The following is a 14557-nucleotide window of genomic DNA, read 5'->3' as shown; positions in this document are numbered from 1 at the left end:
CCTGTGGTGTACTTTATTATTGCTGTATTCAGTATGTGTGGTATAGTTAACTGACACTAACGTATTTTATTTTTAAGTACCCATAAGTGTTACTACATTCTGTATTATGCTACAGTGATGAAACTGATTTCATGGAAAATGATCAGTGGTGTAGAAAAATGTTTGATTCTTGAATTCAGTTTTTAATGAGATTTAATCTATCATTATCTGTATCACTTGATAATAAGAAGATTTTTAAATTTTTATGGTGTTTCGATAACATTTATAAACATTTAAGACATGTTGGCAGTCTTTGCATCAGTTTGAAATCTAATTAAGACAGGACTGAATATTTGTGCAGCACTTCCTGACAGTACAATGTAATGTAACTCAATCATCTGCAAAAGTCTGATGTTATTAGTATTACCTGATAAGTCATTAATATGATGGACCGTGGTAGTATATTTATCCTGGGTTACATTTGCTTTGATTAAATAGAATATCTTGAAATGTGGTAAGGAGGAATAGCTCCACTTCATCAGATTTCACTTCTACCATAAACACTGAATACTTTACTCTGCAGGAGAGTGAGTGCTGCTCTGATACTTCCTAATTAAAACTATTTTCTGGACTGGAACATGAACCAGAAACATTGACTTCTGTTGGTAATATTCCTACCAACTGAGCAATGCAGGCATGACACTTAAAGTACACTCTAATCTTCCAAGACAGTTCATAAATAGGCCTACTACTTTTTAAAAAAGTTTATGATCAGCAGAGTCAGTTAATATGTTAAATATGAAATTGAATTTCTGCAATGAAAATGTGGTAGTACTTTGATAAATTATTTTCTGCAGGTATCTGCCTGAATCTCCTCGATGGTATATTAGTAAGGGCCATCCAGAAGAGGCTCTCAAGGTTCTTCAACATATTGCTAAAGTAAATGGCAAGCCAGTACCACAAGATATGTTCAGCAAGCTGAATATATTGTCTCAACAAAGAAGTCCAAACATGAGTGTCAAAACTATCTTCACCAACAAAAATCTGTTCAAGAATACTGTTCTTTTAATGTGTGGCAAGTATGTACCTTAAGCTTAAGTAGGTACTGCAATCCTCAGTTACCATATGTATGTAAAAGACACTATTGAACAAAACATTTCTTACTGCACGTAAGCAAATTCATTTAAAATTGATGATATTGGCATTATATGGGATTGTATGGTGAAAATAGGAGTTAACATTTCAATGATGGTTATGTACAGTTATAACATGCTAAGTAAATGAAACACCCACAGATAATCTCATATTTTATCTCCTCTTTCCCCATCCACTCCCAATTCCTTCCATTGTCATTACTGAATTGATATTTCTATGATACATCAGGATGTGTCCTATCATATGATCCCTTATTTTACTGAAAGAGTGTCACAAATTTCTTTTCCATGGTTTGATTCAGTTTATTATTTTTACTCAAACTACCCATCTCATCTTCAGCATTCTTCTATAGCACCACATTTCAAAAGCTTCTATTCTCTTCCGGTCTGCTTATCTGAAATGCATATTATACATATTTCACTTCTATATGAAGCCACACACCACACAAATGCCATTAGAAGATACTCTCTAGCATTTAAATTGCTATTATATTTTAGTTAATTTCTCTCCTTAAGAAATGCTTCCCGTGATATTGTCAGTATGCAATTTACATCATCTCTACTTTGGTCACCATCAGTATTGGTTCTGTTTGTCCCCAAATAACAAACCTGACTTACGGATTTTACTGTCTAATTTACTAATTCAATTCCCTTAGCATCACCCAAATTAATTTGTCTGCATTCTATTAGCCTTGTTCTACTTTTGCTCTTTTCCATATTACATTCTCTTTTCAAGGCACTAATCACTCCATTCAGCAATTCTTCCATGTCCTTTGCTATCTGACTGAATCACATATTCTTCGGCAAACCTTAGACATTTTATTTCTTCTACATATCTCTACAGCTGTACTCTGCAGGCAATCTTAAGGTCTGTGGTGGTGGGTACTAATTGTGTCACTACTACTACCCCCTTGTCCTGTTTGCCATGAATGGTTCGTGGCAAAAAAGGTAAGAGAGAAGCCTACATGTAAGCCCAAGTTTCTCTAATTTCACCTTCATAGTATTTTCATGAGCTTCACATAAGAGTAAGCAGTATAATGTTCAACTCTTCTGGGAATTTATCATTTCTGAACTTTAATAGTATACCACACCATGATACAGAATGTCTCTTGCAATGTCTACCTCTGGAGTTGTCTGGACATCTCTGTGATGCTTTTGCTTTTGCTTTTGCTTTTTACTAAATGAACCTGTAAAGGAACACTGCTTTTTTGGGATCGTCTCCATTTCCTCTTTAAATCCGATTTGCTGTGGATCACTGACTGACTAGAAATATTAAAGTATTTGTTGAATGAGGCTTTTGTAAGCTATCTCCTTTGTGTGTAGACTATATTTCTCAAAGAATCTTCCTATGAATCTCGTTGTGATGTGCTCTTACCTTCATATAGTTTTATGTGTTTGTTCCACTCTGAACTATGCCATGTGCAAACTCATTGAGATTGCGTGCATGTGACTGCTTCCAATGATTGTTCTACAATCAAATATAATCATACAGAAATGGGCCCTTCTGCCACTTAAACACAATTCATTAAATTTATTTTATGTTAAGGGCCAACTGGCACCCCTGGCCCAACATGAGAGATATACTGAAGCACCAAAGAAACTGGTATAGGCATGAGCATTCAAATACAGAGATATGTAAACAGGCATAATATGGTGCTGAGGTCAGCAACACCTATATAAGACAACAAGCGTCTGGCTCAGTTGTTGCTGCTACAATGGCAGGTTATCAAGATTTAAGTGAGTTTGAACATTGTGTTATAGTCAGCACACGAGCATCTCTGAGGTAACAATGAAGTGGGGATTTTCCCCATAGGACTGTTTCATGAATGTACCATGACTATCAGTAATCCGGTGAAACATCAAATCTCCAACATTGCTGTGGTTGGGAAAAGATGCTGCAAGAATGGGAGCGATAACAACTGAAAAGAATCACTCAGCGTGACAGAGACAACCCTTCTGCAAATTGCTGCAGATTTCAGTGCTGGGCCATCAACAAGTGTCAGTGTATGAACCATTCAACAAAACATCATCAATATGAGCTTCTGGAGCTGAAGGCCCGCTCATGTACCCTTGATGACTGCACAACACAAAGCTTACACTTCGCCAATACCCATCAACACCATCTGACTGTTGATGACTAGAAACATGTTGCTTAGTCAGACGAGTCTCATTCCAAGTTGTATCAAAGGAATGGACTTGTACAGATATGGAGACAATAACATGAATCCATGGGCCCTGCATGTGCGACTGTTAAAGCTGGTGGACACTCTGTAATGGTGTGGGACAGTTGGAGTGATATGTGACCCCTGATACATCTAGCTATGACTCTGACAGGTGACATGTACATAAGCATCCTGTCTGACCACCTGCATCCATTCATGTCCATTGTGCTTTCCGATGGACTTGGGAAATTCCAGCTGGACAATGTGACATCCCACCTGTCCAGAATTGCTACAGAGTTGCTCCAGGAACACACTTCTGAGTTTAATCAATTATGCTGGCCACCAAACTCCTGAGACATGATCATTATTGAGCATATTTGGTATTCCTTGGAATGCGCTGTTCAGAAGAGATCTCCACTCCCTCATGCTGTTATGGATAGCCCTGCAGGGTTCATGATGTCAATTCACTCTAGCACTACTTCAGACGGTATTAGAGTCCATGCCAAATCATGTTGTGGCACTTCTGTGTGCTTGTGGGGGCTCTAAACTATGTTAGGCAGGTGTACCAGTTTCTTTGGCTCTTCAGAGTATATGCATATGGTTTTATGCCTCTGTTATGAGCCGCATTCTTTTTCCATTGTTGGGAATACTTTGCTCCTCCAGCAACCTGTGGTACGCTACTGCTAGAAGAGGAACAAGTTCTGCATACGCTATGTACACTTTTACTGGTATCCCATAAAGTCCAGTAGCCAGTCCTCTGTTGAGTGATTTCTGTTACATGGTCACTTACTTCAGTATCTGATATTTTGTACATGATTGATGTTACTCAAGTATGTGGGTGATCTAGAATAACATGAAATATAGAGGTAAAAACTATGACAGCCAATGTTACTAATTGTACCTTTATTTCTGGTGTCTGTTTTGAGCAATCTCAGTTGCCACCATCAGATCTGTAAAGGCTATAGATGGCAATTATAATCATAATGAGGTCAGATATGAAGGGATGTGGTACATATTTACATAACATGTATCTCTCACACACGCCTTACACAAATACACCTCAATGAATCTTCATCATCTGTACAATATATTGTGTCACATCATTCTAAGTCAATCCAGGAACATGAAGAATGTTATACATAAGCTTTTCAAGCATAAAACATGGTTTACATAAATTGTTGTGCATGATGCACCAGCTATCCAAGCTCATGTTCATACAACAGATGAATGTGTACTGAGATTGAGAACTACACAGGTTTTATGAACTACCAACATCTTATGATATGTACTTTCCTCATTGTATCTGTAATTTTATCGCTTAACCCTGAATGACCTCCTCTAAGCTTATTTGATACCGTTAAATTTTCTACATTGTTCTTGCCATGTAATACATGTGATTATATATGTAGTAAGTTAGTACAATTGATGTAAAACACTTTCTTTTATAATATTATAACAGTTTTAATCACAAATTTAAAAAAAAATTGGTTTTTAAAACTCAGTTTGTGTATTCCTGGGATGTAATGTCTCCCTCATACTCAATATGTTAAGACATACTTCTGCCTATTCACATTTCTGGTGCCATCTGGTGGTAGCTGGTAACATCTGTTGCCATTCACGTATTGTGTGAACATGAGCTTGTGTAGCTTGTGCAGCATGTATGACATTTTACATAAACCTTGTGTTGTATTTGACATGCTGACATATTGCATTCTTTGTGTTCCTGTAACTCTTTATTTGTCCATGGATAATTTCTTATAATGATATTGGACACATCATGTTTACATAAAGCTTAGAATATATATTTTTCCCACGTGGAATCTCTCTCTCTCTCTCTCTCTCTCTCTCTCTCTCTCTCTCTCTCTCTCTCTCTCTCTCTCTCATATATATATAAAGTACATTGTAAAAGGCACCAACGATAATAGTTGATTTTTCTGTAAGTCCTTGGACTTCACTTAGCACTGCCAAGAAAAACTGAAAAAAAGTAGATGACGGCAGCATCGATGTTTTGACACAAAATATAATTTAGTACATTTTACATACCTGAAGTGATTCTATACACCTTGGTACATTTGTTGCAGTTTCCCTTTGCAATGTGTACTGACACACCATTTAATTTTTTATTTCAAGATATTCTTTAACACTGTAAGGGCAAATATTGATCAGAAGTCTTTTTAATTTTCTTTTAAAAAGAAACATCTTTATACATTGTGGTAGACTGTTGTACAGTATGTGTCTAGCATTTACAGGTTCTTTGTCTGATAATTTTAGCCTACTTCCTTCTGTATGATAGTAATTTTTTCTTTTTGTATTATGTTTGTGATTTTCTCCATTTAGCAATGCAGTGCAGTTAGTTTTTAAGTAGATAGTTGTTCCAAACCAGGATGTCACATGAGAGGTGCAAATGGGTTAGTCCATAGTACATTGTTTATAGTGTGTGTCTATTGACTCACTTTGACATTTTTCTCATCAGAAATATGCTTGAATCCTATTTTGCTACAAATGTTATTTATGTGATTCTCCTATGTCATTTACCTATTCACTGTTACACCTAGAAATTTATAGCTGTTTGTCTCCAAGCCTGCCAGTAATGTTGTCAAAGGTGTGTTTTATGTTTGCGTGTATCTGCATATATATGTTGTTTTGTTTCCATTTATGAAGAGATTTTTTCCCTGAAATAATTGTTTCCTCATTTCATATTTAGCAAAGCCTTCTTTTGCAGGTCATCAGTTGTAGAACTGGTACCAACAAATGAAATGTCATCTGCATACACGACTACACTATCAGATACTGTTTTGGTCATATCATTGACATACGGAATGAAAAGTAGTGAACCGAGGATGGATCCTTCAGGAACCCCATACGCCACAGTTTCAAAATTCGAAAAGACACTTGTAATCATGTTTTTCACTTTTTGCTTTTTTCTGCACACTGCTTTCTATTTTCCAAAAATGATTTAATAATGCCTACTCCTTTCCCCCTTGTACCATATAAGTGAAGCTTTTCTAATAGGATGCTATGGTGTACACAATCAAATGCTTTAGATAGGTCCAGGAACATACCACAGACTCCCTTCTGTTCATAAAGTGCTTTAGTTAAAAGTGTTATGAATTCAGCTATTGCTATTTAGGTAGATTTGCTATTTCTAAACCCATGTTGTTCATCATTGAGAATATTGAATGTTTGTGTAAAATGTAGTATTCTGTCTTTTATTATGGTTTCTATTATTTTACAGAGTACAGATGTAATTGTTATAGGTCGTAATTTCATGGGTCTTTCTTGCAGCCTCCTTTATATATATATATATATATATATATATATATATATATATATAGAGAGAGAGAGAGAGAGAGAGAGAGAGAGAGAGAGAGAGAGAGAGAGAGAGAGATATTACTTTACTCTTTTTCAGGCACACTGGAAATATTCCTTTTTGTATAGATAAGTTTATCAGACAGTTTAATGTCCTTACTACCCATTGTAAACAGCATTTAATTAGTTTTGTGGATATACCATCTAGGCCCTCAGTGTTTCTTTTTTGTTTTTAGACTATGTATTATTTTTAAAATTTATGATTTATTGGTTGGGATCAGGAATAAGCATTTTGTCTTATATGGACTGTTTGTGTTAATTTTTGAAGTATAATTTTATTAATTTGTCCACAACTTCAATATAATGGTTGTTTAAAGTATTTATGACATTTTGTGCATCCCTGAGTTCCCTCCCATTTACCTCAAGTGTTATGTTATCAGTGGTTTCCACACCTACAACTTTCCTCCCTTCATTTATGAGAGACATATGGTCTTCATGATATTTGTTGAGGTTGCTATCTTGGACTTATATATTTGTCAATTTAGCAGTTCATTCCGTGTATGATTTCTTCTTTTCCCTATGTGCATCCCTATTTTCTTGGGTTTGCCTTAGCTGAAAATTTTCGTACATACTTTTCCCCTCTTCCTTTTTACCTCTAGTGTGACCCAATTTTTATTATTGATCTTATTTATTTCCCAATGTACTAATGGACATGCAACATCTGTGTAATGGCCTAATGTATTGCAGAATGATTCCCATCCTTTATCTAGGTTTTCTGTTAAGTATGCTTCACTAAAGTCTTAGGTTTGCAATAGCCTTTGTAACCTATCTATGTTTGCTTAGTTTATTTAAACTCTTCAAATATTTTTTCTTGCCTTCCAATGCTGCCTGCTAATTCAACTAATACCACATAGAGGTTTGCAATGGTTGTATATATGACTTGTACTATCTGCCTTCTCTGTGCTATATTAGTGATCCACATGATCTATTAATGTTTCTGTATTTACAGCATCTTGTGGACTGTCTACTGCTAAATTAAGTCCATAAGTTTTAATCAGACACTGAAAACTCCTTGTGTAGCAGTTGTCTTTTAGTGTGTTAATCTTTAGATCACCAGCTACAATTATATAAGGGAATTCCCTGCTGGCCTTATCTAACAGGACTTCTAACTCTTTTTAGAAATCCATTTATCTGACTGTTTGGTGACCTGTAGAGCCCTATTATCACACATTTTCCCCCTTAGTATGTAGTCTGTATGGCTGCAGCTACAAACAGCATTTCTGTACAGTTTTATACTGACCATGGAATGATACCCTTTATTTTACTGTGTACATAGACTGCCACCCCTCCAATCTTATGTTCAAATCTGCAGAAATTAGCAACTTTTTTTATATTCCTGTATGTTGTAAACATTAATTTCATTTCCCTTTAGCCCATGTTCTGATATAATAAACACATGTGGTAACTCGGCAGCTACTAGTACTTCTATTTGTTATAATTTACTGGATGCATACAGTACATTCTGCTGCAATATTTTTATATTAGAAATATTTGTGTTAATGTTTTGATTTTCTATGGCACCTTTCTTTTTCCTGCTAGTACAAAAAAATCTTACTCCTTGCTTGTTTGTTCTTTCTCCTCCCACATTTTGTCTGCAGGATCTCTGCCACAACTTCTTCTTTTGCTGGTGATGACACTGCCTTTCCCTCCTTTCCAGGGCAGTGTGATGTTTCCTCTTCTGTTCTTTCATGTTGTGGCTGTTTCGAGTCTGTTACTGGATATAGTATTGTATCTTCTATTTCTTCCCTCATTGACAGTGGTATAGGTCTCTGCACCTGTTCTTGTGTGCTGCTAATTTTTTTCTAATATTTCTTTGCATGGAATTTGTTTACCATAGTTGTTTCTGTGCAGGCTACGCTTTGTGCAATGTTCTCACAGTGAGCTTGTTGCTTCAATAAATGTAACATTAGAGAAAATGCTACATATCTTCCTGACTTTTCTGTTTGTGTTGATGATTTCTCTGTTTACACATGACTTGTTATGATGGAACACAATATAATGTACAGATGATGGACATTCTATTAAGATGTATTTCTGCAAGATATGTTGTGTGTATCCATGTTACGTAAACAGGTATAACCCTATTATGATTATAATTTTGATCTATACGCTTTACAACTCCAATGATGGCAATTTAGAGTGCAGAAACTGATCATCAAAAATAAAGTTATAGTTGCTGTTAGTGGCCTATGAAGTTTTTACTTTCATATTTCATCTGATATTTTGTTGTTCATGCAACAATTAAAGACAGGAATTAGCATGTGATCTTCCTCAGCGAAGCAGTATTGGAAAAAAAATTATGTATTTATCTTTGTTGTCCTCATTTTGATGCCATTATGATCACAGTATGTCAGGACAGATGGCTTCAATCTGTGTACTAATTTAAGGTAAAACAAAAACTTCTTAAAATTTTCTGTCAAGTCAGTAGATAGAATTTTACTTTTAAGTTTGTTGAATGCCTTATGTATGACTCTCCTGACACTTCATTCAGTGTTTGTTTCTCTGTGAGGCTGTGACTACATTTAAATTTGCTGGGAAGCTCTCAGTGATTTTCCAGCAGTTTTTTAACATGGCTGTCAAACCATGGTGGGTCTTTCCTATCCCTTTACTTGGCATATACAGGGTGTATATAAAGACCAGGAACACTTTGTTATTTACTGCACAAGAACCAAACATCATACAGATATCATACATATGTCATTTTGGAGAGAAACCCTGAAAGTTTTTTTTCTTTTTTTCATTTATACTGCCACAGCATAGTTTGGTAATTTGCCAATAGTCAGCACTAGTTGCAAACATGCCTTGTTCAGGTGCGGAGTGAGCTTTCTGTGTGTTGAAGTTCAACAAAAACAAGTGCGCTCAGATGTTCAACAGACGTTTAGAACCAAGTACGGTAAGAAGCAACCAACAAGGAAGGTCATTCACCACTGGCCCAACAAATTCGTTTTGACACATTGCTAGTGCCCGGCAAAGAGAAGTGGATGTCCCAGTGTGAGTGAAGTGAATGTGGAGCATGTACGAGAGACATTCATAAGGAGTTAAAAGAAATCGATGCATCATGCATCCTGTGAATTCGAAATGGCTCCAATGACAGTGTGGAAAGTCCTGCAGCAGAAGCTGTCTATGAAATCATTCAAACTGGAGCTAGTGCAGAAGCTCAATGATGACGATAAAGACAAACATTTTGAGTTTTGTTTGCAGTTGCAACAATTGAATGAGGATGGGGATTGGCATTGTTGATTACTTAATTTTTAGTGATGGAGCCCCTTTTCACACTAATGGGGAAGTGAACAGGCATAATTGTTGAATCTGGGGTACAAAACATCCACACAAATGCATTGAATTTGAGCGTGATTCCCCAAAGGTAAATATTTTTTTGTACCTTGTCAGGTTGAAAACTGTACAGGCCATTCTTTTTTTCTGAGAGCTCTGTCACTGGATATTCCTCATGTTGCAACAATGGCTGATGTTTCAAGAGCAATTAGACTCTCCATTCATCTTTCAGCAGAATGGGGCTCCACCCCATTTTCATTGTGAAATTCATGGGTACCTGAACATGGAGCTGCCACATTGATGGGTCGGCCATGCTACAGAACGGGAGAGATCTTTCAGGAAAGGGCCTCCCCAATCACCAGATCTCACTCTGTGTGACTTTTTTTCTGTGGGGACACATTAATGATCTGGTCTATGTACTGCCTCTACCACATGCTGTATCAGAGCTCTGGGAGAGAATATGGGAAGTGGCCCGTGGCGTTCTTCCTTTCGCCTCTCCCGAAAGGACTCGACCACACTGTGCTGTCTCCACCATACCAGGCTGACCCATGGTTTTCTTTTGTGTGATGAGCCACCGCCACTTTGTGGTTGTGGAGCCTTCCAGTCAGTAGCTCACATTTTGGTTGAATGCCCCCTTCTTTTGGCTCTGCGTGCAAAGTACAGGCTCCCCCGCACTTCACCTTTGATGTTGGCTGACGATTCCCAGATGGTCGACCTGGTTCTTGGTTTCCTCTGGGAAAGTGGTTTTTATTCTCAGTTTTAAGGTTTTTAATCTCTTTCTGGTGTTGGGGCATGGCGGTGAGTGTTGGGTATCTCCCACCGTAAGCAGTGTTTGGAGATTCCCGACTCCCCTCCCTGACCGAGCTCCTCTTTTCTCCCCTTTTACTCTGTTTTTATCATTTATTAGGATTGATTAGTCTGCTTTTCCCATATGCACTTCTACATTCTAGCGGTTGCACCTTTTAAGTCGCAGGTGGTCTTGCCTCTGCTGCTTCAGAGGTGGGATATTTCCTGCCTCTATCATAGCGTTGGGTTCTCTCTTGCTTACTTACCTCATTTTGTTTTTACCATTGACAACATGACTGCCCTTTTACATTTTTTAGCCTTTTCCCTTTTATCGTTCTGACTTTTCTGAGATGTCACACTATCGGAATGGACCACATTTGAAACAAGGGACTGATGACCTTGCTGTTTGGCCCCTTCAGCCGCAACCAACCAACCAACCAACCAACCAATATGGGAAGTGACTGCCACAGTTGACAATGCCTTGCTAGGATGGGTATGGCAAGAATTTGATTACATTATTGATGTTTGCCAGGTCACTCATGGTTCGCATATCGAATGTTAGTAAAAAACACTTTAAGAGTTTCTCTTCAAATTGAAATATGTATGACAGCTGTACAGTGTTTAGTTCTTGTGCAATAAATAATTCAATGTGTTCCCGCACTTTATGTATGCCCTGTACTTTTTTGAAACGTGTTATGCAGTACTCTCGAACTTTGTCCATTGTTGTCAGTGCTAGAGTTGAAATTTTCATGGCAACCACTCATGTAATCTGAAATGTATCTTGTCACTCTTGCTAAGTGGAAATGTGTTCTTCCTTAACTTTAACTGCCTTTCCAAATTTCTTCTTGGGCTCACTCTTCATTTGCTCGGTGTACAGGTTCAATAACATCAGGGATAGTCTACAATCCTGTCTCACTCATTTCTCAACTATGACTTACCTTTCATGTTCTGTGACTATTACAACTGCAGTGTAGTTTCTGTAAAGGTATAAATAACCTTTGCTCCCTATATTTTATCCTTGTTACCTTCAAAATTTCTGTGCATGTAATCCAGTCAACTTAGCCAAAAGCTTTGTCCAAATCTACAATTGGTGTAAACATAGGTTTTCCCTTTTTCAACTTACCTTCTATGATATGTCATAGTGTTAGTGTTGCAGCACATGTCCTTAAATTACTTTTGTATGGTATTCATAAACTGTAATTTTTGCACCCTGTTAATATATTTCACAAAACTATACCGGTAACTATAAGATACATTAGGTGAATAGGAGGGTTATTCACATTCAGGCAGCAGGGTTTACTTCAATTATGACTGTACAACAAATATTATACTAGGGATCAGATATCATGTAATATCACTCCACATTGAATGTAAACTGCATGATGGTGCATGTTATCCTACACCCCAATGTTAATTTAGCATTATTCTTTTCCTTTCAGGTCTGCTAGTGCACTGGCCATGTTCACTTTACTTTTTAGTAACACTACATTTGGAGAAAATCCTTTTCTTGCTTATATTGCACAAGGAATTCTACAGGTACCTGCTGTAAGTGTGGCACACTTTGTTGGTAATGTGCTTGGGAGGCGAATTACACACTGTCTCACTTTACTGATTGCAGGTGTCCTGTCCATTGTTATGATATTTTTGCCCAAAGGTATTTATATATTTTACCAGTATATACTTAAACAGTGCAATTTATGATGCAAATTGTTAATACAATGTTAGTTAAAACTGATTAGACAAAATAAAATGTTTGTTCATTGTAACAGAAATTAACATACATTGTTCAGTTAGAACAATAGGATTAATTCTACTGTCAGGATGAGGACATCTCAATAATTTTGAGAATATGCAGAGCATTTTTTAATGTTACTTAGTGTTATAGAAATAATAATAATAATATTAATAATAATAATAATAATTTCCCCGTGGAGGCCTGGGAAAAGAATAAGCCTCCGGTATGTTCTGCCAGTCGTAAAAGGCGATGAAAAGAACAAACCACTAATAGGGCTAACCCCCCTTTTAGTGTGATGAGTTGGTTCAGGACAGAACAAAAGAAGCCTCGGACAAGCGCCGTCATGGTCGGGGACGACGCTTGAACCCTATGCCCGCCCACAATGGTAACGACACTGCTAGCCAACTGGAAAATTATTTAAATCCAAATAGAGGTGTTTTGCAGCATATGCTTCCTACAACCACCCTAGAAGGAAAACAAAGGCAGAGGATGAGATGGTCAGACGAAGTTAATCAACACCTCATGTTCTGTTATTACCAAGCAACAAACCTAGGGAGTAATGGACTCAAACATCCCAGAGCAAACAAACAAAGAACAACACGCATCAATTAAACAATCAGAGGAAAATGAAATCTTGCGACAGCCACCAGAACAAGCACAAATAGAACACGAAGTGACACACATGTTAGATATAGAAGAAAAATTTCAGCTGACATATATAGAATACAAAGACACAAATACAGACATTAGACCATTCTTGCATAGACTGCCAAGTAACCCACAAGTCTAAACAACAATAAAAACTATCAACACAATCATACACAACAAAATAAATGAATATACAACTATGGAAGAGTTACAACTACTGGTTTATATAGGAGCACTCACTACACTAAATATACACACTAGGCAGAGATCAGAACCAACCAACACACAGAAGAAACCCACAAAACCAGCATGGCAACACAGGCTACAGATCAGAATAGAAAAACTGAGAAAGGACATCAAACAGCTAACACAATTTTTAAGAAATGAAATGTCAGAAAAAAAACGAAAAAGGTTAGGTAAAATCTCACAAGAAGAAGCGATAGAGCAATTAGATGAGAAGAAGCAGAAATTACAAGCATTGGCCAAACGACTTAGGAGATACAAAAAAAGTGAGAATAGAAGGAAACAAAACCAAACATTCAATGCAAACCAAAAGAAATTTTACCAGACAATAGGTAACACACACATTAAAATAGACAACCCACCAAACATAACAGACATGGAACACTTCTGGAGCAACATATGGTCAAACCCGGTACAACATAACAGGCATGCATGGTGGATACAAGCAGAAACAGACACATACAAGATGATACCACAAATGCCTGAAGTGATAATTTTGCAACATGAAGTCACCCAAGCTATTAATTCTACTCACAATTGGAAAGCCCCTGGAAAAGATAAAATAGCAAATTTCTGGCTAAAGAAGTTCACCTCAACACATTCACATCTAACTAAATTATTTAACAATATAATAGAGGGAAACATTCCACATGGGAAAAATATATCTAAAAACAAAGATGATGTGACTTACCGAACGAAAGCGCTGGCAGGTCGATAGACACACAAACAAACACAAACAAACACACAAAATTCAAGCTTTCGCAACAAACTGTTGCCTCATCAGGAAAGAGGGAAGGAGAGGGAAAGACGAAAGGATGTGGGTTTTAGGGGAGAGGGTAAGGAGTCATTCCAATCCCGGGAGCGGAAAGACTTACCTTAGGGGGGAAAAAAGGACGGGTATACACTCGCGCGCACACACACACATATCCATCCACACATATACAGACACAAGCAGACATCTCACAAGCTTGTATGTGTCTGTTTCTGCTTGTGAGATGTCTGCTTGTGTCTGTATATGTGTGGATGGATATGTGTGTGTGTGCGCGAGTGTATACCCGTCCTTTTTTCCCCCTAAGGTAAGTCTTTCCTCTCCCGGGATTGGAATGACTCCTTACCCTCTCCCCTAAAACCCACATCCTTTTGTCTTTCCCTCTCCGTCCCTCTTTCCTGATGAGGCAACAGTTTGTTGCGAAAGCTTGAATTTTGTG

General features: G+C 37.3%; 1 protein-coding gene across 1 annotated transcript in view; it reads left to right on the top strand.

Annotated features, from left to right (window-relative positions):
- Window positions 1-14557, top strand: part of LOC126251761 (solute carrier family 22 member 7-like) — a 166632-nt gene that overhangs the window by 130194 nt on the left and 21881 nt on the right. The window contains exons 6-7 of the mRNA XM_049952376.1: window positions 837-1058; window positions 12163-12377. Coding sequence (XP_049808333.1) covers window positions 837-1058; window positions 12163-12377 — 437 coding nt within the window. The remainder of the gene's footprint in view (window positions 1-836; window positions 1059-12162; window positions 12378-14557) is intronic.

The sequence above is a fragment of the Schistocerca nitens genome, chromosome 4, assembly GCF_023898315.1.
Source record: "Schistocerca nitens isolate TAMUIC-IGC-003100 chromosome 4, iqSchNite1.1, whole genome shotgun sequence".
Lineage (NCBI taxonomy): Eukaryota > Metazoa > Arthropoda > Insecta > Orthoptera > Acrididae > Schistocerca > Schistocerca nitens.
Note: the sequence above shows the minus strand (reverse complement) of the source record. Positions and strands in the feature narration are given on the sequence as shown.